The 25,342-nt window shown below is 38.0% G+C and overlaps 1 protein-coding gene across 2 annotated transcripts; it reads right to left on the bottom strand.

Annotated features, from left to right (window-relative positions):
* Positions 1-1,443: 1,443 nt before the first annotated feature.
* Positions 1,444-20,655, bottom strand: WDR91 (WD repeat domain 91). 2 transcript variants are annotated; one of them, XR_014026893.1, is made up of 15 exons: positions 20,454-20,655; positions 16,916-17,095; positions 16,113-16,319; positions 15,515-15,598; positions 14,978-15,105; positions 14,251-14,428; positions 13,917-14,075; positions 10,033-10,232; positions 9,555-9,705; positions 7,764-7,858; positions 6,645-6,813; positions 5,822-5,930; positions 4,605-4,717; positions 3,252-3,354; positions 1,444-2,190 (listed from the first exon to the last, which is right to left on the bottom strand). XR_014026893.1 is itself a non-coding variant. In XM_081331047.1 (15 exons), exons 1-15 carry the CDS (start codon positions 20,574-20,576, stop codon positions 2,026-2,028), a joined length of 2,259 nt encoding a protein of 752 aa, XP_081187173.1. In that variant the 5' UTR covers positions 20,577-20,655; the 3' UTR covers positions 1,444-2,025. The 2 variants fall into 2 exon arrangements, 1 of the variants encoding a protein (XP_081187173.1); XM_081331047.1 differs by having other exon boundaries at positions 3,252-3,449.
* Between the last annotated feature and the right edge of the window lie 4,687 nt (positions 20,656-25,342).

The raw sequence follows: 25,342 nt of genomic DNA, 5'->3' as shown, positions 1-25,342 counted from the left end.
AAATATAAACAATCTCAAGGTTACAAGTCCATCTCCAGAGAACTAGATTTGCCTTTGTCCACAGTGCGCAACATTATCAAGAAGCTTGCAACCCATGGAACTCTAGCTAATCTCCCTGGTCGTGGACAGAAGAGAAAAATTGATGAAAGGTTGCAACGCAGGATAGTCCGGATGGTGGATAAGCAGCCCCAAACAAGTTCCAAAGGAATGCAAGCTGTCCTGCAGGCTCAGGGAGCATCAGTGTCAGTGCGAACTATCCGTCAACATTTAAATGAAATGAAACGCTATGGCAGGAGACCCAGGAGGACCCCACTGCTGACACAGAGACATAAAAAAGCAAGATTACAGTTTGCCAAAATGTACTTGAGTAAGCCAAAATCCTTCTGGGAAAACGTCTTGTGGACAGATGAGACCAAGATAGAGCTTTTTGGTAAAGCACATCATTCTACTGTTTACCAAAAACAAAATGAGGCCTACAAAGAAAAGAACACAGTACCTACAGTGAAATATGGTGGAGGTTCAATGATGTTTTGGGGTTGTTTTGCTGCCTCTGGCACTGGGTGCCTTGAATGTGTGCAAGGCATCATGAAATCTGAGGATTACCAAAGGATTTTGGGTCGCACTGTAGAGCCCAGTGTCAGAAAGCTGGGTTTGCGTCCGAGATCTTGGGTCTTTCAGCAGGACAATGACCCCAAACATACGTCAAAAAGCACCCAGAAATGGATGGCAAGAAAGCGCTGGAGAGTTCTGAAGTGGCCAGCAATGAGTCCAGATCTGAATCCCATTGAACACCTGTGGAGAGATCTTAAAATTGCTGCTGGGAAAAGGCGCCCTTCCAATAAGGGAGATCTGGAGCAGTTTGCAAAGGAAGAGTGGTCCAAAATTCTGGGTGAGAGGTGTAAGAAGCTTATTGATGGTTATAGGAAGCAACTGATTTCAGTTATTTTTTCCAAAGGGTGTGTAACCAAATATTAAGTTAAGGGTGCCAATAATTTTGTCCGGCCCATTTTTGGAGTTTTGTTTGACATTATGTCCAATTTGCTTTTTTTCCTCCCTTTTTTGTTGTGTTCCAATACACACAAAGGGAATAAACCTGTGTATAGCAAAACATGTGTTCCTGCAATACTTTTCTGTGAGAAATACTTGATTTTCTGGAAAAATTTCTGGGGTGCCAACAATTTCGGCCATGACTGTATATCTAAAAAATTATGGATCGACATAAAAACAATTCCAAGGTATGCTGGTGGTTTTGCTTGGATCTTAAGCCATGCATAGGTTTTTCACTGTGTATAGTGTATTCTTATCGTCTCCAAACATGCAAATTGCTAGAAATATAGAAGAAAGCAAGCTGAGAGTTCCATAAAACTCTCAGCTTGCTTGCTTTCCTAACAGAACTTAAATTAGAATGAACTGATTAAAAATTGGTAGTAATAAACAGATGAGCCATTTCATAACATTTTTACTATCATATGCTTCCTGCAGTCTATATCAGATGTCCAAAACTCTAAATAAAGGAAAATAAACAATATGAATTATATAATAACTTTTTTTCTTCTAGAAGCATAGCACGGAATGTTCTTCAAACAACCAAAGCAGCATAATGTAAATGCAATCAAATTTTCTTCCTAGTAAAAATGCAGCCAATACTGTTAGTATGGAAAAAGACTTCCCACTCTGTCTCCCACCTGCTAGAACCACAACAAATTTGTACTCCATCTTGGGACAAACCCAGAGAATTATGGCTATGTGCTAATGAAGACCAAGAGTTAAATGAACTGATCCTTATTGAAAGGAGCTTGATGATCAGGGAATGTTTAATATTTGTTGAGATGAACTGTTAGAAGGTCCCCTTCGAAGTGGCAGCAGTTTTGCAGTTAAATTTAACTCCTAACTTAAAAGGAGATTATGACCTTTAGACAAGTGATTAAACCCTCCCTCCCCACAAAACCCTGAAGCTAATGGTTAATACTGATCGATCATTCTTCGGTAGAAAAAAATTGTTCTCATCTTGGAGCATAGTTTCATTTAAGACTTCTGTGCAAGTAGAGTGGTTAGTTTGATCTTCCCATCCATGGATGCAGTGAGGCAGGTCCCACAATCCATGGCTGTGCACCAGTCCACAGTGACTACCGGAGCCCTGTGTCCTCCAAGGGAAAGACAGCTCTCTAGTATTTTGTCATTGCTATTCAGCTGAAATAGAGAAAAAAATTAATCAAAGATTAGCAAGGTTTTACGGTACAAATCACTTGCCAGTCTGGGATCTAAAATTCTAGGACAACTCTAGTCCTTTAAAAAAAAATAGAGTATTATCCTGGACTTTAAGCATAGAGCAGAGCTGAGATAAATAATGCCAGAATGATGATTAAAGTACAATATATACTAATGTCAATGAAGCTTATATGGATCATAAAACAGATCAAAGTTTCATCACTCTACTTCTCAAAATATGCTGCATTTATACTCTGTCTCCACTTACGTTTTCCAAACCCTTTAACAAGATATATGATCATAGGAAAATTAATATAGATGGCTACAAGAACCAAGATCTTCTTTGGTAAATTCCACCCAGAGGTACTACATGGCATGGGTCCGGAATACCTCGGGGATCACCTGCTGCCGGCGTCAACTCCCCTCCGCCCTGTGCGTTCCCACAGAGAGGGCCTCCTCAGGGTGCCTCCGGTCAGAGAATGCCGGCTGGTGGCCCCCAGGGGGAGGGCCTTCTCTGTGGGCGCCCCGGCTTTGTGGAAACAACTGCCGGTTGAGCTCCGGATGGCACCGGATCTCCGCTCCTTCCGGCGCGGGTTAAAGACCCACTTATTCGAACAAGCTGGCCTGGCCTGATGGGGAGTTAATTTAGGGTTTAAATATTTGTATATTTTATTGTTTTATTTTGGGCATTAATTTAATTCTATTTTAACTTTTGTATTTTTGTATTTTTATTATATGCCCTGTTCACCGCCCTGAGTCCTTCGGGAGAAGGGCGGTATAAAAATTTAATAAAACGTAAACGTAAACGTAAACTATATGTAGCCTAACATATAATACTACCTTTCAATGTGGCTACTTGGTTTTGGCTTAGACATGTGATTTCTAAATCATATATGCTTTCATAAGTTATGCAAATGGTGAAACTGCATCAAGTTGATGCTTATTCATAAATCATAGTTGAAGGCCTGGTTTAGAATGAACAAATTCAGTTCTTCAAACAAATTCAGAGAGAGCATGTAATTATCTTAATCAATAGCTAGTACCTTGTAGATAACCCCTCCAGTGGAAGAACAGGTTAACATGTAGTTTCCTTCAGAATCAAATGCAAAGAGCCTTCCACGTGGGAATTGGACTTGTTTGTATCCGCTGTAGCCAGACAACACAAAGGGCCCAGTGGCATCTTTAGGGAGACTAAATTCAGAAATTTTGCATCCGATTTTATGGATATTCCATTGAATAAACTACAACGATATAACAGATCCCAGTAAGATATACAAGAATACACGTGCATTCTTTACTTTGCAATATAGCACCCACAGATACAGAAAGAAAAAATCATTGACACCAGATGAAATGCAACCAATGGGGATCCCTACAAATTAGGACAACTGTTAATTTTCAAAATGATTTATAGATTCACTGGATGAACAGCTTTCAGATGAAACTTCAGAAGATACAGAGAGTTGCAAGGTCTTTTCCAGATACGGTGACATTAATTAGATGTAGTTACCAGCTATTTTGAGGGCCAAATATATCTCCAAAGGAAGATATACCTGAAAACAAACCCTAGCTTGATTTTTACACATGTGCCTAACATAAGCCCTACCCCCAAAATAAGCCCTAATTAAGAGCACGTGAAACTGGCCACCAGCCCATTCCATCTGGTTGTTCGCGGTGCCACGAGGTGAGGCGAGGCAGGGGGGGGAGCTGTCCCACATGCCCCTGCAGCCAGGCCTCCAAAGCCCCAACATCTGTCTCACCTCATGGCGGTGGCACCAACAGCCCCGTCCAGCAGGAGCCAGCATGGCTGCCGCCAGCCCACTCCTTCTGCCGCTGTTCGCCGCCGCTTGCATGCTTCACCTCCAGCTTCCATTTCACCGGTAGAGGCCATCAGGAAAGGCCTCTGCAGCTGAGAACAGAGCCCCAGGTTGACCTGCTCATCATCCCCAGCCTCCATTTCACCAGCAGAGGTCTTTCCTGAAGGCTCTGTTCTTGGCTGCAGAGGCCTTTCCTGAAGGCCTGTGCCGGCAAAATGGAGGTCAGAGGGTGACACACGCATCAGCCCAGGGCTCCGTTCTCAGTTGCAGAGGGCTTTCCTGAAGGTCTCTGCCAGTGAAACGGAGGCCAGGGGTGATGTGCGCGAGCGGCCGCAGAGGAAGTGGGCCAGTGGTGGGCACACAGGCTCATGCTGGATGGGGTTGTTGGTGCCACTGCCAAGAGGTGAGACAGTAGAAAAAAAATAAGACATCTCCCCAAAATAAGGTCTAATGCCTCTTTTGGAATAAAAAAAAGTAAGACTGGGTCTTATTTTCAGGGAAACAGGTAAATACTGATATAAATAAATGTGTTCCTGTCATATATAATGTCAGTTTGGCCACAATTATTTTAAAACCTACCTTTCCATCTTCACCTATGCTATAAACAGCATTCTCATCATAGCTGAATTCAACAGAATAAACTTCCCCATCGTGGGCCTTCCAGCTCATAGCACATTCATGCTGCTGCATATCTGGAAGACAGAGAGAAAAAAAAGGCCACGTGGATTATCCTCATAGTTCTGTAAGACAGTTTTTGAACTTGGTATCTCTCTTGGCCAACCATGTTGATATTCTGACTGAACAGACTTTTGCTGGCTGGTGTTATAATGGAATGATTTCTCTAGAGGAAGAAAACAACAGAGGAGGAAAATAATTATCTTTATCTGCATGAATACAACAGTTACAATGGTCTTCAACATGATTAATTCCACCAATCCTCCATCTCCACTCTATTAAAAGGCTATAGATGCTCTGAAGCTTGAGAGACACCAATTTGATAACCTCCTTTGAATTTGGGCACAACACATATTGTGGATTTTATCACTGGCTTTGCTTTTGGAGAAAATGGAGTTAGAACTTCATTCGGGGGGGGGGGGGCGTGTTCTTCATCCCTAACTGAAGCTACATCCAACAAACAAAGACCAATTTTGAAACCTTAACAATCTCTACCAAAACACAAACAATCATTAGTTCTATTTATTCCAGTATGAGGTAAGAAAACAGAGAGAGGAGAATGACCTAGTGATTAAAGCACCAGGCTAGAAAGCAGGAGGCTGTGAATTCAAGTCCCGCCTTAGCCGTGAAAGCTAGGTGGGTGACCTTGGGCCAATCACCCTCTCTCAGCCCAAGTCGCCTCACAGGTTGTTGTCATGAGGAAAATAGGAGGAAGAAGGTGTGCTGGATATGCTCACTGCCTTGAGTCATTTGTATAAATAATATGGGATACAAATAAATAAAAAGTTAACAGCCAAGTCCTAACATGAAATCTGATATAGATAGAGACCTTCACTCAAGGTTATATATATATACAGATCAATAACAACCTCCCTGAATGTTGTATCTTAGCTGAGAATTATAGTCAAAATATACCTAAAGTACACTGCATTGTATCTATTAAAATGAGGGATCTAATAAAAAGTAAATGTTTAAATGAGAATACCCTCACTGGTTAATTTTTGTCAGTGTACCAGCCTTGACCCATTCTCCCACTCCTGCTCCCACAACGAAATGTCTGCTCAGTAACTGAAAATCCTAGGACCTACAGAATTTAAAATGGGGGGGGAAAAGCCATTTACCAAAGAGGCGAATTATGCCATCTGCTGCTCCAGTGACCAGGAGATTCCCATTATGGTTGAAGGCTGTGCAGTTTATAGCAATTGGCTCTGGTTCAAGAGAAAATTGGAGCTGAAACAGCAAACAGAACACAGAATGTAAATTTTTTGTTCTTTCCCAAGGGAGCAATTACTCTGAGATATCCATCTGAGAATAGCATTGAAATGAGATGGGTGGCAAATAATTCAAATAAATAAATAAATAATAAATAATCCAGTTGTTCAACCAAACACCACAAACTTACATCTGAGTTTCTTCATCTCCCACTGTATTCTGAAAATATTAAATGGACACAAGGAGCTTTTCATAAACTACCCTTGTTTCCTGAAAGCAGCTATTTATAAAATGAAAAAATTCCCACCAAGAGAGGCCTAAATATAACCTAAATAGAGATGAAGGATATCCTCCCCCCAAGTTCATTGGAAGAGACATACTTTTCTTTAACATGTTTTCTTTGCAGTTAACGATCTGCATCATTCAAAGCTGTACAAAAAGTACATCTAGCCACAAAAGCCAACTAGGGATCCTTGGCCAATATTGAATGTAGAAGGTGGCAATAAGCAAACATACATTGGTCAAGTTGGCATTAGCTCACATCAACATTAAAGCTACTGTGATGACAATTATTCAAAAGTTCTAAGCAACCATAATATTAAGGAGAAATATATGAAGGATTTGTTAAAAACATCAGTTAAGTACCCTCTTTTTTGAGCTATAGATTAAGAAAACATTCTTTTATTTTTATCAAACAAGCGCAAGGGTGTGGGGGGGGAATAAACACTATACCTGCTGTTTCATAGTTTTGGTATCCCACAAAAGCAATTTCCCAGGAACTTGCTTGATGCCCTTTCCTCCAGAATCTGATGTAGTATAATCTAGCTGATTGACAAGGCCAGATGCTGCAGCTGAACAGACAAAGGAAGCACCACTTGGACTACAAGCAAGGGACAGGATCCTGAAATAAAGAGAAACAATGTGGCTTTCCACATAGTCCAGCAAACCAAGAGGGAAGCCAACTGCTATTGGGACTGATCAGAATTCTACATTGTCCTTTTTCCTAACACAAAAATATGCATCTATGCTAGGTATAAATACTCACTTTCAATATTGAAAATGTAAACATGTACCTTCTTCATTTTCTCCTCCTCCAATCTCTGAAGATCTCTTAAATAAATGCAAATGAGTCAGAACAGCTATAGATGACTATGACCAAATATCTGCATAATAAAGTCTGTGTGTCAGCTCATGCTGCACCTCTGTAGGAAGCCCAAGAAAATCTTTTGCTTTCCTCTACCACTTGGCTTAGTCCTGTGCCTGATCATGTACCACTCTAGAACTTTGATGATACAGCAGCATTATACTCATCCTTTCTCTTTAACTGTCTTACAACTCAAAAAGGAGGCTTGTCACACTTACGAAAAGTGACAAGTAAATTTTTTAAAGTCTTATGCGATTCTTCTGTCACAGAATTTCCCTATGCAGAGAAGCCATAGTATGTAAAACACCCCAAATACAGCATTAACAATTCCTCCCAAGACTGTTGAAATGGCAAAGGAGTGACAGAAGCAAAGCTGAAAATACACTCCAAGATTCCAATAAAGGAGAATATTTGTAGCTCAGAGTTGAAATGAGGGATCCTTGTTGCTTTGTGAGCTTGATCGTTTTCTTGCAGATGTTTCATTACCCAAACTAGGTAACATCATCAGAGTTTACCCTACGTTGGATAATGAAACATCTGCAAATACCCAGCCAAGCTCAAGAGAGCACTAAGGATCTCACATTCATGATTCCAATTCACAAATAAGCAATCAGCTTAAGCAACAATCAACAGTACTGTTCATATTCATTTCACAAAAATAACTATCATTCAAGATGAAATACAAAAGCTAAAGATCAGGCTTATACCTGGGCATATCTTCATCAATGCTAATTTCACAAAGATTCTTCTTGGCTTCAGTGTCATATAGACGAACAGTACCAACTCCACTGCCAAGCAACAACTTCAGAGAAGTAACAGAGGAAAAACAGAGATGAAGGATAGGATTGGTATTCCTCTGAAAATTAACAGGCTTTGTGTGTGTGTATGGGGGATGGGTGGGGGGTGCTTTTATCATTTAGCTTAGGCCATCTAGTTTGCTAGACAGTATTGCCTTCTTAAAGTTTACTTTAAAGTTTACTTAAAGTTTACATATTTTTTAAAGAGGCCTGATTGAGAATAAACTTGTGTCTTGGAGGCTAGGACAAGTCCAGATTCTAACATGGTAAATAAAGAAATCAAACCTTGTCTTGTTCTAATCAATCCTTCTTTAACTAATCTTGTCCATAGCCTAACTGCAACTGTGAGATAGTTCCTGACAAAAAGGAAATTACCATTGTCTGAAAGGTAGACTTCTAAAATCTTGTATGAGAAAGAGGAAGGAAGGAAGGAAGGAAGGAAGGAAGGAAGGAAGGAAGGAAGGAAGGAAGGAAGGAAGGAAGGAAGGAAGGAAGGAGAGAGAGAGAGAGAGAGAGAGAGAGAGAGAGAGAGAGAGAGAGAGAGAGAGAGAGAGAGAGAGAGAGAGAGAGAAAGAAAGAAAGAAAGAAAGAAAGAAAGAAAGAAAGAAAGAAAGAAAGAAAGAAAGAAAGAAAGAAAGAAAGAAAGAAAGAAAGAAAGAAATATGAGTACTTCCAGATTATCCTGGCATATTATTGTAAGGCTAAAGTCGCCTCCAGGCAAGATGGGCAGCACATAAGTTTAATAAAATAAATATTATTGCAGACTTTCTCATCCTTTCATACAAGGTATTTTTATTCTAAGAATTCTATAATAGTTACTATTAAATATTTAACATAAGGCTATTTATTTATTTATGCTTTACTTATGTTTTATGTTATTGTAATTTGTTTGATTGTTATGAGGCATCCATGGTGGGCAGCATATAAATTTAATTTATTATTATTACGGATGGTCATATGGTCAGCAAGATATTTAAAGAGAATTTGCATTTTTATCCATCTACTGATTCCTACTGAGGCAATGTTGTTGTTTGATGATGTTAAAAGTATCACAGGATGTAAACTGTTCCAAGAAAAGCTGCCTTTTGCAATTGACTGATGGGGATTTTGTCAATGCCAGTGATGTTCAAATGGTACTCCAGATGTTTGGGAATTATTATATAATCAGTTCAACGATTTAGGACAGCACACATTTAAAATAAATCACAGCATCAGCCAAGGAATACAAATAAGCAATAAGAAACAATCAAGTGGATAATCAAAATAGTTTTTAGCCACGGAATATTCCCAGAACAAGAGCTATTAAGAAGAAACTCAAAATTGCTCAGCAACAATAAAGAGCTGATACCTGTTAAACTGATGGAAGATATTAGAACGCTTGTAACCTAATATCCAAGCTGCAACCTTTTAGTTTTACTTTCTGAATTTGTTTTTCAGAAATCACCCAACATAGCAAATTTGAATTCTGCAATCCTTTTCTATTAATTTTGCTACAAGCCTAGTATTTGTAGCATCATCAATGTCCTAAAACCATAGCTACTATCAGAGTCAGGTATCTTAAGGTACTTTTATGGCTAGGAACATCCAAGCAAAAGGGAAGGTGGGTTTAGTATAACTTCTTCAACATGGCTGCCTCCTCATAGACTGGACTAAAAATCATCCCTGGCCAAAACTGTAATCACAGTAACCCCAGCTACTCACCAGCCTGTCCCGTTTGGTTGCCCATTCCAGAGAAAGCAGTGGAGACTTGGAAATTGAAGATGCTTTTGTCTGCATGATAGGATTGAAAGACCACACCTTGATGACTCCATCCACATCTAAACTGGCCACTCTTCTGCCAGAGCAGTCCACCCTGCACACAGAAAGAAGATAAGACTTTTGCGTTTATAGCCTTCTCTTCATAAATTTGGTATGGATTTCTATTATCCATTTGATCTTTCACATCTATTAAACCCTGTGTAGATATATTCATGCTCATTTAAATAGTATTTCTAATATGCAAAACTTTGTATATTTCTTATGATAACAAAACATGTACTTAAATATAATTTGCAATCAACAGACTGGGAGCCAAGAATAAATGTCCACAATTTGGTATGGTAAGATCACAAAGATTTGGATTCCACTCTACTGAGATGATATTGATAATATGACATTCAGTTTTCTATTCAATCCTTACCGGCAATGCATGATGGATGAGTGGTGTTCTCCATATTCCTCTTGACTCAGAACAATGAAGGGCTGCTCATGCCTTATGCCTCCAGCATCCATGACAGTTCCAAATACTTTTGTCTGGTTTTCCAGTTGTTCAACATGAACCTCAGGGAATGGCTCTGTTTCAATGACAGTAATCTCCACTTTCTTCTCAGCATTCTGTCCCTAAAAAGACACAGCCAACTAGGAGAATCAATTAAGTTCTTCAAACCTATCTTGCACCAAGCTAGGTTTTAGGTAACTAAGGCCACAGATTTGTATCCTATCAGCAACAATAAAAATATTATTATGAAAGTTACAAATTGCAGGATGAGACATTTTTGTTCATTGGTCTATCCAAAGAAATCACCCTTGGGGAAAAAGCAAACACTCAACTATTTGAACCCAATGAAACTAGACCCCTGAACTCAATTCAATATCCAGTCTAAAATTACCTCCTCATTCAGAGACTGCACAATAAGTTAGACCACTGCATAACTTACTATATCTAAAAAGCAAACCCCTGTCATTCAGCTAGCAAAAAAGCAGAAATTCTATATGATCTACTATAATATCTGATCACAGCCTAGTGGCATTATTTACGGCATTTAGGAGAATGTTTCAAGCTGGTACTTTAATACCTCATTATTAGAAGATCCAAAGTTTGTTGACGAACAACAAAAAGATTTTGAGATATATTTTTTTTCAAATATACAATTTACCAATTTGATCACTGCCTGGGAGGTGATTAAAACATTTCTCGGTAGGCATTTCATAAGGGCTGGTTATACATATTTTATGGTGGAAATGTAATAAATCCAAAAGTAAAGTCATACATGATTTGGTTATATCTTCTGGTTGTTCTATATTGATTAAATATTATTGATTCTGAATCAAGTTTCAAAAGTGTAAATATATTATTACATTACATTACAAATATTTAGAAATTATCTATTTAAGATCCATCATGCTTAGATGGTAACAAGTTATTGTCATAGGAAAGCTACACGTATAAATGGGACCAAAAACTAGTTAGATTAAACGTGCGCACCCTCACTTTTCAAAAGTTCCTTAGTGTTACAATAAAAGGATTGGACAATATGTTAGCCTGGGGTCAAGATTTGTTAAAAAAATTAGGTATTATCTATTTCACTTTCCTTTTTGTAAGTTTTTTGTATGTTTTCTGATTCTTTTCTATTCTATTAAACCATTTTTTTAAAAAAAGAAAAAAGCAGTAAATGTTAAAAGGAGAAAAAATGGCTAAATATTAAATACTCTTCTATAAAGTATATTGCCATTCCCCAAATGTAAACCTTCTAAGCAGCAAATATAGCAAATGGTCCCCTGCTGCCTTCAGGGGCACAGAAATGGGAACTTACAAAAAATCACTTCTGCCTAGCATTAGTTCTGTGTCACAGAAGCATCATGATTTTAATCAGTAACCATGTTGCATCCACATATTTATGTTTGTATTCAAGTGTAGTCTGAAGATTCCCAATGGTGTACAATATAACAATAAAGGTAAAGGTTCCCCCGCACATGCGTGCTAGTTGTTTCCCACTCTAGGGGCCGGTGCTCATCTCTGTTTCAAAGCCGAAGAGCCAGCGCTTGTCCGAGGACGTCTCCATGGTCATGTGGCCGGCATGACTAGACACCATAGGTGCACGGAGCGCTGTTACCTTCCCACCGTAGTGGTCCCTATTTTTCTACTTGCATTTTACGTGCTTTCAAACTGCTAGGTTGGCAGAAGCTGGGACGAGTAACAGGCACTCACTGTTACGCGGCACTCGGGATTTGACCCGCCAAACTGCCGACCTTCTGATCGACAAGCTAACCCACTGAGCCACCGCGTCCCTTAATGTAACAATGCTGACAGACAAATCTACATCTCCCAGAGACATGAGTAGTCTACAGACATTTCCAGCTTTTTTTCAATATGTCCTTACCATCTGTTTTTAGAATTTGATTTTATACTATGGTATATTTTGGACATCTACATATTTTACAAACGGAACCCTGGATAATGAATTCTTAATGCAACAGCGATTGTCGAACAGAACATATTTTTTTGGTTTAGAAAAAGTGATTATTGCCAAACTCAACTTTGAGATTCAGACACAATTCTCTAAGTTAATAGCATTAAGCAGGATTAGGCAGGAATATTTAGTACTTGTCACTTCCTCACTAAAAAACAGAAGCACTGAACAATTTTGACATAAACAGAAGATAACATATAAAAAGAGGAAAAACACAAAGCACAAGCAGAAACATTTTTTTTCAATCATCACCCACCAAACAAAAATAAATCAATGGAACTTTTTTGTTGAAACAGTCGAGAATCAAAAGAGAGGGCAAGATTAAATGAATAGTTTTCAGTATGAAAGAAAGCATGCTGTGAGTTCCACATTTAAAAATATTCTACATAAGGATATTTAATTAATTGTCTTGAGGAAGTCAAGGCTTCTTCCAATACCGTAACACTTGTTGAGGGTTATAATACCAAGAATAAAAGAGCCTCAAAGGAGTATTTGGCACTTTTGCTGCAAAATGGCTGATAAAGCTCACTATTTCATTTCATGTGTACATGCACACACAAACAAATTCAGCAAAAAATAAAGAGAATTAATTCTTAACGTGACCCTTAATCCTCCAAAAAAAAAAGAGATCTCAAGGATCGAGCAGAAATAGAATAAACAAAGGAGACCATCTTAGAACAAACATTTAGGAAAAAGATTGAGAACACCAAAATACTACAATGTTTTAATCTACCCTGAAAATATTATCAATAATTCTAATTGCCCAAGAAGGACAATGAAGAACTCCCTATTTTCTAAAAGTTTATTTCTAAGGGTTCAAATTGAAAGAAATTTTATTTCTAAAATCTGTGCTGCAACAAGACTTTTTGTACACGTACCATGTCTTACTTATTTGCCATTAGAAGGGTAATTGTAAAACAAAAAAAAGGCATCATAGCCCAGTCAGTTCTAATAGAAGAGGTAACTGTTAGGAACTTTCCACTATTGTAGAAATAAGTAACTGAGGGCTTATTACAATCCACAAGAAATGTTCACATAAAAGGACCAACTATATTTTCTGACCACAGATCACAATGGGTCTTTCATAAGCAAAATTTTTAAAGTGGGAAAGTGCTGCTTATTTCTTTTCTATCAAGTTTCAACAGCTGGGAAGGCTTGCACAAGCTTTTTCCCTACAAAGTATTCATCTCTGAATGCAAATACACTATGGGAGAACTAAGCAGCTGACTAATCATAGGGCAAAGCGCCTACGTAAACTTCTGCTGCTCGAACTATTTTAAGGAACCTTTTGTCCCTTTCGTGATTCATAAGGGAACATCAGCTGGCAGAAGAAATAACACTGATGTTTTATCACCAGTTCAAATAGGTGACTCATTAAAAAATAAGTAACTGCTCAGACTCCATGGGTCATTTTGCCTTACACCAATCAGCTGGTTATTTTTTTATTTATTTTTATTTTAATTCCATTTATATCCCACCCTTCTCCGAAGACTCAGGGCGGCTTACAAGCTTAGCAGTAGCCTTCATTCTATGTATATGCCTGCTTATTAGGGCTTTCACACACCCCAAGCGGCATTATTACAAAGTCAGCTTAATTGCCCCCAACAATCTGGGTCCTCATTTTACCTACCTTGGAAGGATGGAAGGCTGAGTCAACCTTGAGCCTGGTGGGATGCGAACCTGTGCTAATTGCAGGCAGCTGGTGTTACTTAGGGAGGCATTAGCCCACTGCTCCACCAAGGCTCTTATGAGCAGAAAGACACATAGTTCACTTGACTCAGAAATACTCAGAAGGAAATGTTGCCCTATCCACACAAGACACTAGCTACACTACCTGGAAAGTTATTTTAGATCCAAACTCTTTCTTTTCCTTTCCATGATCCTGTAAACGTCTCTGATTCTGTTGTATTGAGGTAGGCTCCATGGAAACCACACCACCGATATGACTTTTTGATTCCTTGCCTCCAATTGCTGCCTCTTTCCCTTTGGGAACCTAAAAAGCAAAGGGAAGATTTGACACATTTTTATTCTCCAAAGCCCCATGTCTCTGTCTAAATTAGTAATTCAGGTACATAACAGAATAGCACACACAAAAGCAATACTGTATTGTGTACCCTGATTCTTACATATCACACACAGAGAGAGAAACTGCAATTATTTCTCCTTACCTGGTGGTTTGGCAGCTCTTTTTTGCCTCCTTGTGTGATTCCTGTCTGTGCGGATGTGGCTCCTGTTGGCTGGGTTGTTCTTGCAGGGCCCTTTTTGCTCTGAGGTAGCAAGGAAGACAGAAATCCTCCTCGGGCCTGCAGAGAATGTGCAGTGCTTCTCTGGCTGCATATCAAGTCACTAAATGAGATGCAGGGAGTAGTGGTGGGGAGGCAAATTAATGGAGGTGAACCCTAAATCTCCATACCTGACAAAAATTCCACTTTCCAAAAGAAGTTTCATTTATGTCACATAATGTTCATTTTCAGACAAAGAGTCATTGAACTACACTTTTCCAACCTGGCTTGTTCAGAAACATTGTAGGATTCCAACGTTCAGAATTCCCACTCTTGAACAGCCAACTAGCTGAGAATTTATAGCAATACAGTCCCAAGACTCCTAGAGGCACCAGTTGGGGGATGCTTTCTTACATGAAGTGCATTTAACAACTCATGAAGATTTTTAAAAAAAGATATAGCTAAACATCAGTTTTATGAGAACGTGGAATGCCGAGGGAGAAGGTGGAAGACAAGCAATAAATTTCAAATGTTTCCTCATCTTTCTCTTCCATCAAATCTATGTCTCTAGGAAAGTTCACTAGGTAAATCATACAAACACTTCTATAAGGTCCAAGATTTCTCTGGGTAATCTAATTGTGTGCTCACTGACTAGCCTCTAACATACACTCACAGCTCTGAGTCTCCCAGATGGTCCATGTTAACTACATATGAAGGAAGTTTATGATGAAGTGTCAAATCCTCCTCCTCCTGTTGTTCCTCTTTTTTCATATGGGAGTATTCTGCTTGCAAAGCAAATAACTAGAAAAAGATGGAGAAAGAATTGGCCTTCCCTCTACATGAATGCAAGCCATAGAAATGGAAATTAATTGGTCATTAATGTCAAAACAGCAATTATATTAGCACAAACTATTAGGTAAGAATATTAGTTTATCAAACTACAACATGAATGGGCAGCATGCACAAGCATGCTTACCAGCCACAAAGGAACATTTTTATATGATTCATTTAAACATTTTAGGATAGTCTAACAAACATTGCTTGAAATTTGGTTTATAAATCCTGACTTGTTTGATACTTAGATCAAGTTCATATTATGAAGATGTATTTTTTTTCATAGTTTTTCTAAATACATATAGTGAAAGATTGAACAATATATTTCAGTGCCAGAACTGGGGCACAAATCTTAATATACAGGTGCAATTCTTACCTTTTGACAAAGGATTTCATTTTTTTCTTGCAGGAGATTTGTCCGCTGACATTCTGCTTCGAAGTTCAGAATCACTGGCACAGGTAACAAAGGCTAAGGATACTTAAAATACTTACAGGTCTCTTCCCTTTGCATATGCACCAAACTTTACATTCCAAGAACCCTAAGAATTTTGGGGGAAATATCTTAACTTTGCCTTCCCTGGTACTGCTCTTGCCCTATGAAATAACATCTCCCCTCCCCACCCCCCAAGGTCCAGCATTAAAAACCTGACTTTGTAAGTCCTTTTGGACCAGTGGTCTATATGATCCCATCTGAATGCTATAGTTTCTCAAACAGTTTAGCCAAAAATTACATTTAGCTGGGTCTCTAGTACACAGTTCTAGCATGGTAGAGTAATGGATGATTATTTAAAATATAAAAATATATATTAATTCATTAGTTATAGAAGCAGTTGTGCTAGAATGGAAAGGTGATTCCTATTGCCCTCATAAAAACAATTATTACTTTCTAACAAAAAACAAGTCAAAGAAAACATGTGCACGGGAAAAGCAGTTGCTTCAGGCTTACAATATTCTTCCATATGGAAAAGGATATGAATACACTGAAATAAAACACTGAGGAAGTTATGTAGAGAAACAATGAAAATATCTATCCACCGACGGGAAAAATACATGGCAAAGTTAGGATTTGCATCTGGATTTGGGATAAAAGGCAAAACAAACCAGTCCTTCCATTCAGTCTGATTTTGAAGTTCGGAGGCTTGTTTGAGAAAGAATTCTTGTATCTTGTCATTTCTGTTTGTCTAAAATGTACAAAAAAGAGATTCAGATATCCCTTTTTCCCACAGCAGCAGCTGTTCAATCTTCAGCAGCTGATAATACAGATTTTATAGCTCTCTAACAGAACAAGAGTATCTTTCCCACTAAACTACACAGCTATTTTCTGAAGAATTATGTCTATCTTGTTTTGACAGATTACAGATAATCCTTGACCACAAATGACCCCAAATTTCTGTTTCTAAGTGAGACAGCTGTTAAGTGGGTTTTGCCTCATTTCATGATCTTTCTTGCCACAGTTGTTAAGTAAATCACTGCAGTTGTTAGTCACAGTTGCTAAATGAATCTGGTTTCCCCATTGACTTTGCTTGTCAGAAGGTCGCAAAAGGTGATCATACAACCCCAGGCCACTGCAACTGTCATAAGTGAGACAGTTGCCAAGGATCTGCAGCAACATGAGGATGCTGCAATGGTCATAAGTGTCAAAAATAGTTATAAGTTACTTTTTCAGTGCTGTTGTAACTTGAAACAGTCATTAAATGAACTGCAGTAAATCAAGGACTACCTGTACCTATTTTTAACTATCCTTATTTTGAAGCAAGCTTATTAAGTCGACACAAACCTGCACAGCATGAATGAGATAATAGCGGTATAAGCTGATTTTCAGCTTGTTCACTGTAGGTCGATACATATCCTCCAGTCGACTGAAAAGGCGTCTGTCAAGGTAACTCCAGTACTCTCGAAGAGCAGCTAGATCATAGCTGTGAACAAACTGCAGAAGCTGGTCCACTATCTTGTCCACCTACCGTAATTAGAAACCCACCAAAGTAAGTTATGTAATCAACAACTTCAGTTATCAAGAAAAATCACAGCAATAATTAGGGGGTACAATTATCTGTCAGAGGATAAAGGAGAGAAGGAAAAAATCAAAATCATGTATGTTGACCATGATTTACCAGGCAAATGCGTCTCCTTTAAAGAAATAAGATTCATATACTGTATATATAATTAAAATATACTTGACAGGGTTTAATAGTTCAGAGCAGTACAACAATTCATATTAAAGAGGCAGTATAGTAATACATGTGGGGCTGTCTCTATTACCTAACTTCACATGGGCAAATTTGTTCCAATCCCAATTCCTCTACTTCCTCTCCAAAAACATTGAGGGTCTGACAGCCTGGCTAAGGAGAAAATTTTATGAAACACATGTGCAACATTAAATAAATGGTTAATGGAGATTAACATCCCTCTGTTAGCTCCTGCCATTTTTGATTCATATTTAAGACTTTCTGATGATCCGTATCCAACATATTAGCCGACTCAAAAGCCAAGACAATTAAAAGTTGTCCTGAGAAACAATAAAGATTGCTTCTAATTTTCTTTGTTCCAGGATGAAATATAACTATCAAGTAGTATAAAGAATGCAATTGAAAAGATATGTCTTAAATTCCAAATGAGGCAAGCCAGGCTTTGAGGTAACAAGATGCAATGGGAACTATCTGGAGTCCAGGATGTAACTCTTAAAATGTTTGAAGAAATCTTTATAGCAACAGACCTGGGAGTCACATAGCATTTGCCTGATTGTTTTAACTTTGAAAAAATGAATGGCAAGTGGCAGGTAAGTGAATATTAAGTACAGGTAGGGAAGCTTAGAACAGTTTTGGAATATCTTTGGTTACTATCTGGAACAATCCGCATTTGTTCCCTTCAAACACTGAAAAGTATCTCTAAATTGTGACCTTCTGATTTATTCTCCATCTGCCTTTAACTCTGTTACTGAGAAGACCATAACCTTTGTTTCGATATACAGGTAGTCCTTGACTTATGACCATTCGTTTAGTGACCACTTAAAGTTAAAACAGCACTGAAAAAGGTGACTTACGAAAAGGTCTTTGTCTTAATAACTGATGCAGCATCCCATGTTCACATGATCAAAATTCATGCGCTTGCAAACCAGTATATACAACATTTGCACAATCCCAGGGTCACATGATCACCATTTGCGACTTTCCCAGCTGGCTTCCAACAATGTCAATGGGTGAAGCCAGAATTGCTTAATGGCAATGGATTAGCTTGACAACCATAGAAAAAAAGGTTGTAAAACTGGGTGCTTTGCTTAGCAGCAAGAATTTTGGTTCTAATTGCCATTGTAAGTCAAGCACTACCTGTAATTTGTAGCCAATTTTTCTTATTTATAACCCTCTATCTCAGGTCAATTTTAGCTTTAAAGGGAATGTCTGGTTACTGGCCTGTGAGTAGAGTAATATACAACTGTTGTCAGCTAAAACCAATAGAAATAGGAAAGAACAGGTTGTTTCAAAAAGGAACTTGAAATAGAACATATAAAGAAAAACCAGAGATATAGAAACATTTACTATAATATATACAGTAACTTTCCAGACAAGAGTTGCATCTGGCCTTTGAATGTTGGGTCAAAGTGCTACAAACCAAATATTAGTTGGTAGGATCAGGAGAAAAATATTTTATTTCATTTACTTTTGCCATTCTAGATTTATGTTTCATAATTTTCCACTTCTGTCATATTTAAAAAATTACAGTTTGGTAACAAGCGTTCTGCATATTGGTAAAGAGCTGGCTGGGACAATAAGGTTGGAATCCAGGATACTTACGTACAGTTTTGGGTTGGGTGTGTGGTTTTTCTTAACTTTATTTTATTTCATTCTTTTCATATTAGTTTTGTTTGTATTTTTAAACATTGTTGTTAACCAACCAGAGTTGTGTGCCACAAAGTAGGTAGCAATACATAACTTTTAAACAAAATAATTTTAAAAGATCTATCACGACTGCACCCTGGCTTTAAAAGCATTCGTTTCAGAAATTACATGGATCCCTGAGGCTCCCGATTATGCCTCTGTCTGAAATATTAAATCAATTTAATAGCTGTTTAACTTTTTGGACTTAGTCTTTTTAAATAAATTCTAGTGACGATTATTTTATTTTGATTAATAATCTATTAAAAGGTAAAGGTTCCCCCGCACATGTGTGCTAGTCATTTCCGACTCTAGGGGCCGGTGCTCATCTCCGTTTCAAAGCCGAAGAGCCAGTGCTTGTCCGAGGACGTCTCCGTGGTCATGTGGCTGGCATGACTAGACGCCATAGGCGCACAGAACGCTGTTACCTTCCCACCGTAGTGGTCCCTATTTTTCTACTTGCATTTTTACATGCTTTCGAACTGCTAGGTTGGCAGAAGCTGGGATGAGTAACAGGCACTCACTCTGTTACGCAGCACTCGGGATTCGACCCCGCCAAACTGCCGACCATCTGATCAACAAGCTCAGCGTCCTAACCCACTGAGCCACCGTGTCCCTTCCAATAATCTATTATATATATACATATACATATAGTAAAGGTAAAGGTAAAGGTTCCCCCGCACGTGTGTGCTAGTCGTTTCCGACTCTAGGGGCCGGTGCTCATCTCCGTTTCAAAGCCAAAGAGCCAGCGCTTGTCCGAGGACGTCTCCGTGGTCATGTGGCTGGCATGACTAGACGCCAAAGGCGCACGGAACGCTGTTACCTTCCCACCGTAGTGGTCCCTATTTTTCTACTTGCATTTTGACGTGCTTTCGAACTGCTAGGTTGGCAGAAACATATACATATACATACATACATATACATACATGCATATTATGTATGTATGTATATGTAACATATACATATACATACATACATATATATATATATATATATATATATATATATATATATATATATATATATATATATATATATATGCAAAATGTCAACATCTAAATCTAACTAGATGCTAATAATCCATGCAGCCTAGGGACTTTTGAAAGGGATGCAGTCTACACATGCTCTTCGCCTCCCGTTCTCTGAGAAGACCGGTTCTAAAGAAGAGCTGCAAAGGACTGACTGGGTGCCTTCTAACTAACGAACTGGAAGCAAATCCAAAAATAATTTCAACCAGTCCCTGCTGAAAGGCAGGCCCATCCAGCCAGAAACCGCTGTTCCGGCAAGACGCTCAGAATTCCGGGGCACAACAATGCTTTCTCTGTTCCTGCTTCTGGCAGTGGCAAATCAGCGTGAAAAAGGAAGACCGGGGAAGGGGCGTTCTGGACTAAATGCCCTCCCCATCACCTAAACCTAGCTCAGGCCTTCCCTCCCTGCAATCCTCACCCGGAAGCCTTTCTCCTTGTCTGCCTTGATCTCCGCATCTAGTTGTTTCAGCGTGGCAGTGAAGCCGCGGAACAGCAAGTATTCCCGCACCAATTCGTCAACACGCTCCGCCGCAGCCGCCATCGCGCCCCCGGCTCGACGACAAGACGAAGAGACGGCCGGAGTTCCATGCGCCGCCCTACGCACGCTCGCTCGCTCGCTCGCTGCCTCAATCCTCCTCCTCGCTCCGCTCCGCCCCTTCGCCAGCCAACTTTTTATTACAAATGATTGGCTTGTATTTTCAAATTGTGATTTGTTTTGCTTAGAAAACTGGGTCGGAGCCTTAACTTAAAGCACTGATATCCTTAAAAGACGTTGGTTCCTTTGACTGATTTCTACTTGTTAATTTATATTGTTAGTTCCCGTATGATATGCCACACGCTAAATAAATAAATCCTTGACTGAGAATTGGCAACGCCGATTATTAAAGAAATCTCATGATTTTGGCACAACCCTCGGTATTTCAGATTTTAAAGAACCTAGATGTTTCTTAATCAGCTTACTTAGTTATTAATTTTCCTTATCGCACATAGTGTGTAAATAAAAAAAATCCTTCATGTGGATGGACCCACCAACTTTATTACCTATCCTGTATATTAATGCTGCTAACCCTGTTATATTATTTTTAACATGCATGTACAAGGCCTTTTTAAAGGAATTATCCAGGAGGGGGGTGTCATTCTATGCATTTCAATATTGATAATGGATTAATATTTTCCATTCAAAGAAACAAACCAAAATGGATAAAATATAGTAAGAAATAATTCACTTGTTTGCCCTCTCACTTACTGGGCTATTTATGCAACTGACAGTGGACAAAAAAAGGATGCAGCAAAAAAAATTGGGGATGGTACTTTCAACCTTCAACTTCTCAGCCTCTCAATCTTTAAAAAAATGTTCTGATATTGCTACACAAATACATTAAAATCTAAATCAAGTTTTTAACAGAGCAGACTTCAGAATTTATAGTATTATGGTTGCAAAAAGCTGCTGTAGTGTAGACCATGTTCTCCATTCAGTTAAGGAGGACTCAAGAAAGTGGAAAATGAACCAACAGTACAATTTCAAGAGTGGTATTGTGCATGTACTGACGAACTTAGGTCAACATTTTAAAAGTTAATTATGCAGTTTCAATCTGCAATATCTATAACAATCAGTCATTAGTTTGTTACTGGTGCCAGCAGGTATTTCTCACGTCAACATTGATACCTGGCTAGGGCACAATTTACCCTGCACCTTAAAATGAAATTTTCCTTTAAAAATAGAAACAGCATTCCTACACATTTTATATACGCTTGCTCATTTATTTACTGTTAAATGGCTTTATTATAAATGTTCTTAGAATCTGTATGCTAAATTCAAACCTTTCTGTACCTCTGAAAACAATGAACTACCATCACTTGGAGAGGATAGAGGTATAGAGTATTAGGCTATTAGTAATTTGCAGTAAGCAAATTTGTTTAAAAAAATAAGGCAGAGTAAAAGTAAACGCCTCTTTCATCCTGAGAATTGGATGTGTTTCTATGCACCTGATATTTATGCGAAAGACTCGGCTGCTTTGGTACTACAAGCAAGTAGATTCGGTTTAAACTAAATACGAACAGCGCAAGCATTCTTATTTGATGACACTCTGTACAGTACACACTGAAAGTACCTCGAACCAAACACGTTGAAATTTCCAGGAGCTTAAAAGCTTAAAACCCCGTATTCTAATATATACCTAATATATAATAAACGATACACAAATCAGACCTATTTCTTCTCTGGGACTCTAAACTACTCCCTTCGCCTCGTCTTATCTTTCCCGCGTTTTTGTTACAATTTCCGGCATCACCTCGGTCGAATCTCTTGTTTAATATTCCTGTCTTCCTATTGGCAGTTGACGAGTCCTCCTGCGATGTGATTGGTCCTATGTTGTGCGCCACTAAATGCTATGGTGAGAGTGTGTGCAGATGGTAGGTGGGTGAGTGGAATGTATGCAAGGTGGAATGAGCGGTAGGACTTGGGAGTAACGAATGAGTGAGTGAAAAGTGTAGTTTTTATCTCTCGTATTCCAGAGTCGAGTCTGTAAAGACGGGAGAGCGTGGAGTGAGGAACTGGGAGCATAAAGTGAGGAAAGAATTGCACTACTAAGGAAGGTTAGTTAGGCACGCTGACGTTAAAAAAAGATGGTGAAAAAAGGTGTTTCTACAGAAGGGGATGGGACAAACCCGGAGAATAGCTGGACACAGACGATGGTAGATAAATAGAGTGGCTGGCTGGCTGTATAGATAATAGAGAAAGTAGTAAGTTTCAATCTTTATCTTTTGAAGTCAGGAGGGACGATGTTGTAATTTGAAAATCTTGGGAAAAGCAGGCTGAGAAAATGACAAATGCTGCTATTTCAATACCAAGTGTCATTCTCCGAATGTTGCCATATCAGTTCGTTGGTCCCTCCAATTTGTCTATGCAATAGCAATAATTCTGGGATTCAAGAGAAGGAATCTTAGTTCTTTTGCATGCAAAATGTATGGCTGACCAGTATATAATCTATTAACCCCCCACTTTTTAAAATGCCCTAAGCACATATTTAGTCAGAAGCAAGAAATATAAGAAAACATAAGAGAGAGAAAAAAACCACTAATGGACCCAGCTGAAACTGCTGGGTGTTTTCCAATCAAATAACAATTGGAAGCCCATTAGCAAAAGCGGAACACTACTGTATTGCACCTTCTCTTATTTCAATGCTGAAAGTAATATATTGCTGAATTTAACTAGTAGCCATAAATAGCTTTATTATTATTACGTCCTATGCTAAGCACATTGGGCTACAAGCATACTCCACAATTTTCGGTCTGAATAAATGGCCTTATTCTCCATTAATTTTTCTAAATCATGTTTAAACCTTTCATTTGAACTAATGTTGTAGATGTATTCACTGAATATGTACGATTCTTGTAATCTTCCTCACTAGAGTAAATAATTTCTGTTAAAGAATCTATATTCAGATATAGAGAAGCCTTAACGTATAAAGGCACATGTCTAATTCTCAAATACCAACTGTATTTTTCAAATCTCAGTATCTCTTTTTGTGAATAATAAAATTTTACATGCATTTCAAATTGGCAGAACTAGAAGACATATACAGTGTTCCCACTTTTATTGTTATTTAAAATAATCTATATTTATTACTCTAAACTTTAAAGCACTTCTGACATTTTCATATGGACAACCCTATTCATAGCAGTTGAACAGGTAGGCCATATTTACGTAAAAGAATTGCAGGTATAAATTTGTGAGGTTAAATAAAGATAAATTTGAGAAATAAGAAAAAACATTGACCTGAGTTCTAGCTGGTTTTCTTCTAAGAGCTCACTGGTTTCATATTGTAATAATGAATGACCAACATTCATCCATATAAATTTATAGCAAAACATAAATTGATTCATGGTATAGTTTTAAGCATATTAACTTAAACTTGAGTATGTCTATCTCTCAGTTCCATCAGATTTCCACCTGCGGCATACAAAATTGCAGTCAAAGGAGTTGGACAGAAATTTCATGTAGGACTAAAAAAGTGGGCTTCAGACTAGGACTACTTGTTTTCATACTTCTATATCAAACATATTTTTTGTTATCTGGATCAAAAGTATAGCCGGATTATATTATTATTATTATTATTATTATTATTATTATTATTATTATTATTATTATTATTATTATTATTATTAAAGTATAGCCGGATTATATTATTATTATTATTATTATTATTATTATCATCATCATCATCATCATCATACAGCAGGATTATCATGATTAGAATTAAACCTAGGGTTACCTGTATTCAGAATCCATTTACTGAGTTATATTATCCAATTAATGTCGATTTTTCTAATGAAATTATTGCTTGCATAAATTCTGATGTGTCATCTTGAGCATCCTAACAGAAGTACTGAATTTAAATAGAATTTACTACGTTGTACTAGGGATGGAAGCTTATATGGTGAATGTTTCTACATAAAAAATTCCCTATACATAACATTAGAAGATTATAATATGCCAGTATTTGTAATAAGCTAATAAAGGTAATCTTTGACTTACAACAGTTTATTTAATGATTGTTCAAAGTTACAGTGTCATTTGAAAAAGAGACTTATGACTATTTTTCACACTTGGGACCATTGCAATATTCCCATGATTACTTGATCAAAATTTGGATGTTTGGCAACTGATTAATATTTATGATGGTTACAGTATCCTGGGATCATGTGATCATCTTTTGTGATCTGATATAATCAGTGAGGAAGCCAGATTCACTTAACCATGTGTTACTAACTTAACAACTGTAGTAATCCACTGTGACAAGAAAGGTCGCAAAATGAAGCAAAATTCATTTGGCAATTGTCTCACTTGGTAACAGAAATTTTTGGCTCAGTTGTGGTCGTAAGTCAAGGGCTACCTCCGTATATAATGCAGTATATATTGGTAGATTGGCCCTTTCACATTTGGATGACTTCCTGTGTAGCCACCTACTTTTTGTCATTTGAATGAACACAGCCTGAATGAGTTTATTATCTTGTACAAATTCAGAAAACTGTTAATTGATCGAACCTTGAGTAATGTATCATGAAAATATAGTCTCAAGGTCTCCACTGCAGGCTAAATTTATTTATTCATTGCTAAATTGTATTACGTTCTCTGGACAATGCACCACAAAAGTACAATAAAATCAGTGAAAAAACTTAATAAAAAAACAAATAAAACAACGTTTTAAAGCAACAGAGACAAAAGAATTAACTATTTTGATTTTTTGCCAAGTGCCCCTCCCCCTCCCCCACAGAATAATACACATGCCAGGCAGATCTCAAACT

The sequence above is a fragment of the Vipera berus genome, assembly GCF_964194415.1.
Source record: "Vipera berus genome assembly, chromosome: 6".
Taxonomy (NCBI): Eukaryota; Metazoa; Chordata; class Lepidosauria; order Squamata; family Viperidae; genus Vipera; species Vipera berus.
The sequence above is the reverse complement of the archived record's forward strand: the minus strand, read 5'-3'. Positions and strand labels throughout refer to the sequence as shown.

What these genes read in the sequence shown, in the direction of transcription:
- WDR91 (XM_081331047.1), bottom strand. Translation starts at nt 20,576, where the DNA reads ATGGCGGCTGCGGCGGAGCGTGTTGACGAATTGGTGCGGGAATACTTG. An exon ending in AAGAGCTGCCAAACCACCAG is followed by an intron (nt 14,076 to 14,250) that starts GTAAGGAGAAAT and finishes TTTGCTTTTTAG; the next exon opens with GTTCCCAAAGGGAAAGAGGC. An exon ending in ATTGATGAAGATATGCCCAG is followed by an intron (nt 6,814 to 7,763) that starts GTATAAGCCTGA and finishes TCTTTATTTCAG; the next exon opens with GATCCTGTCCCTTGCTTGTA.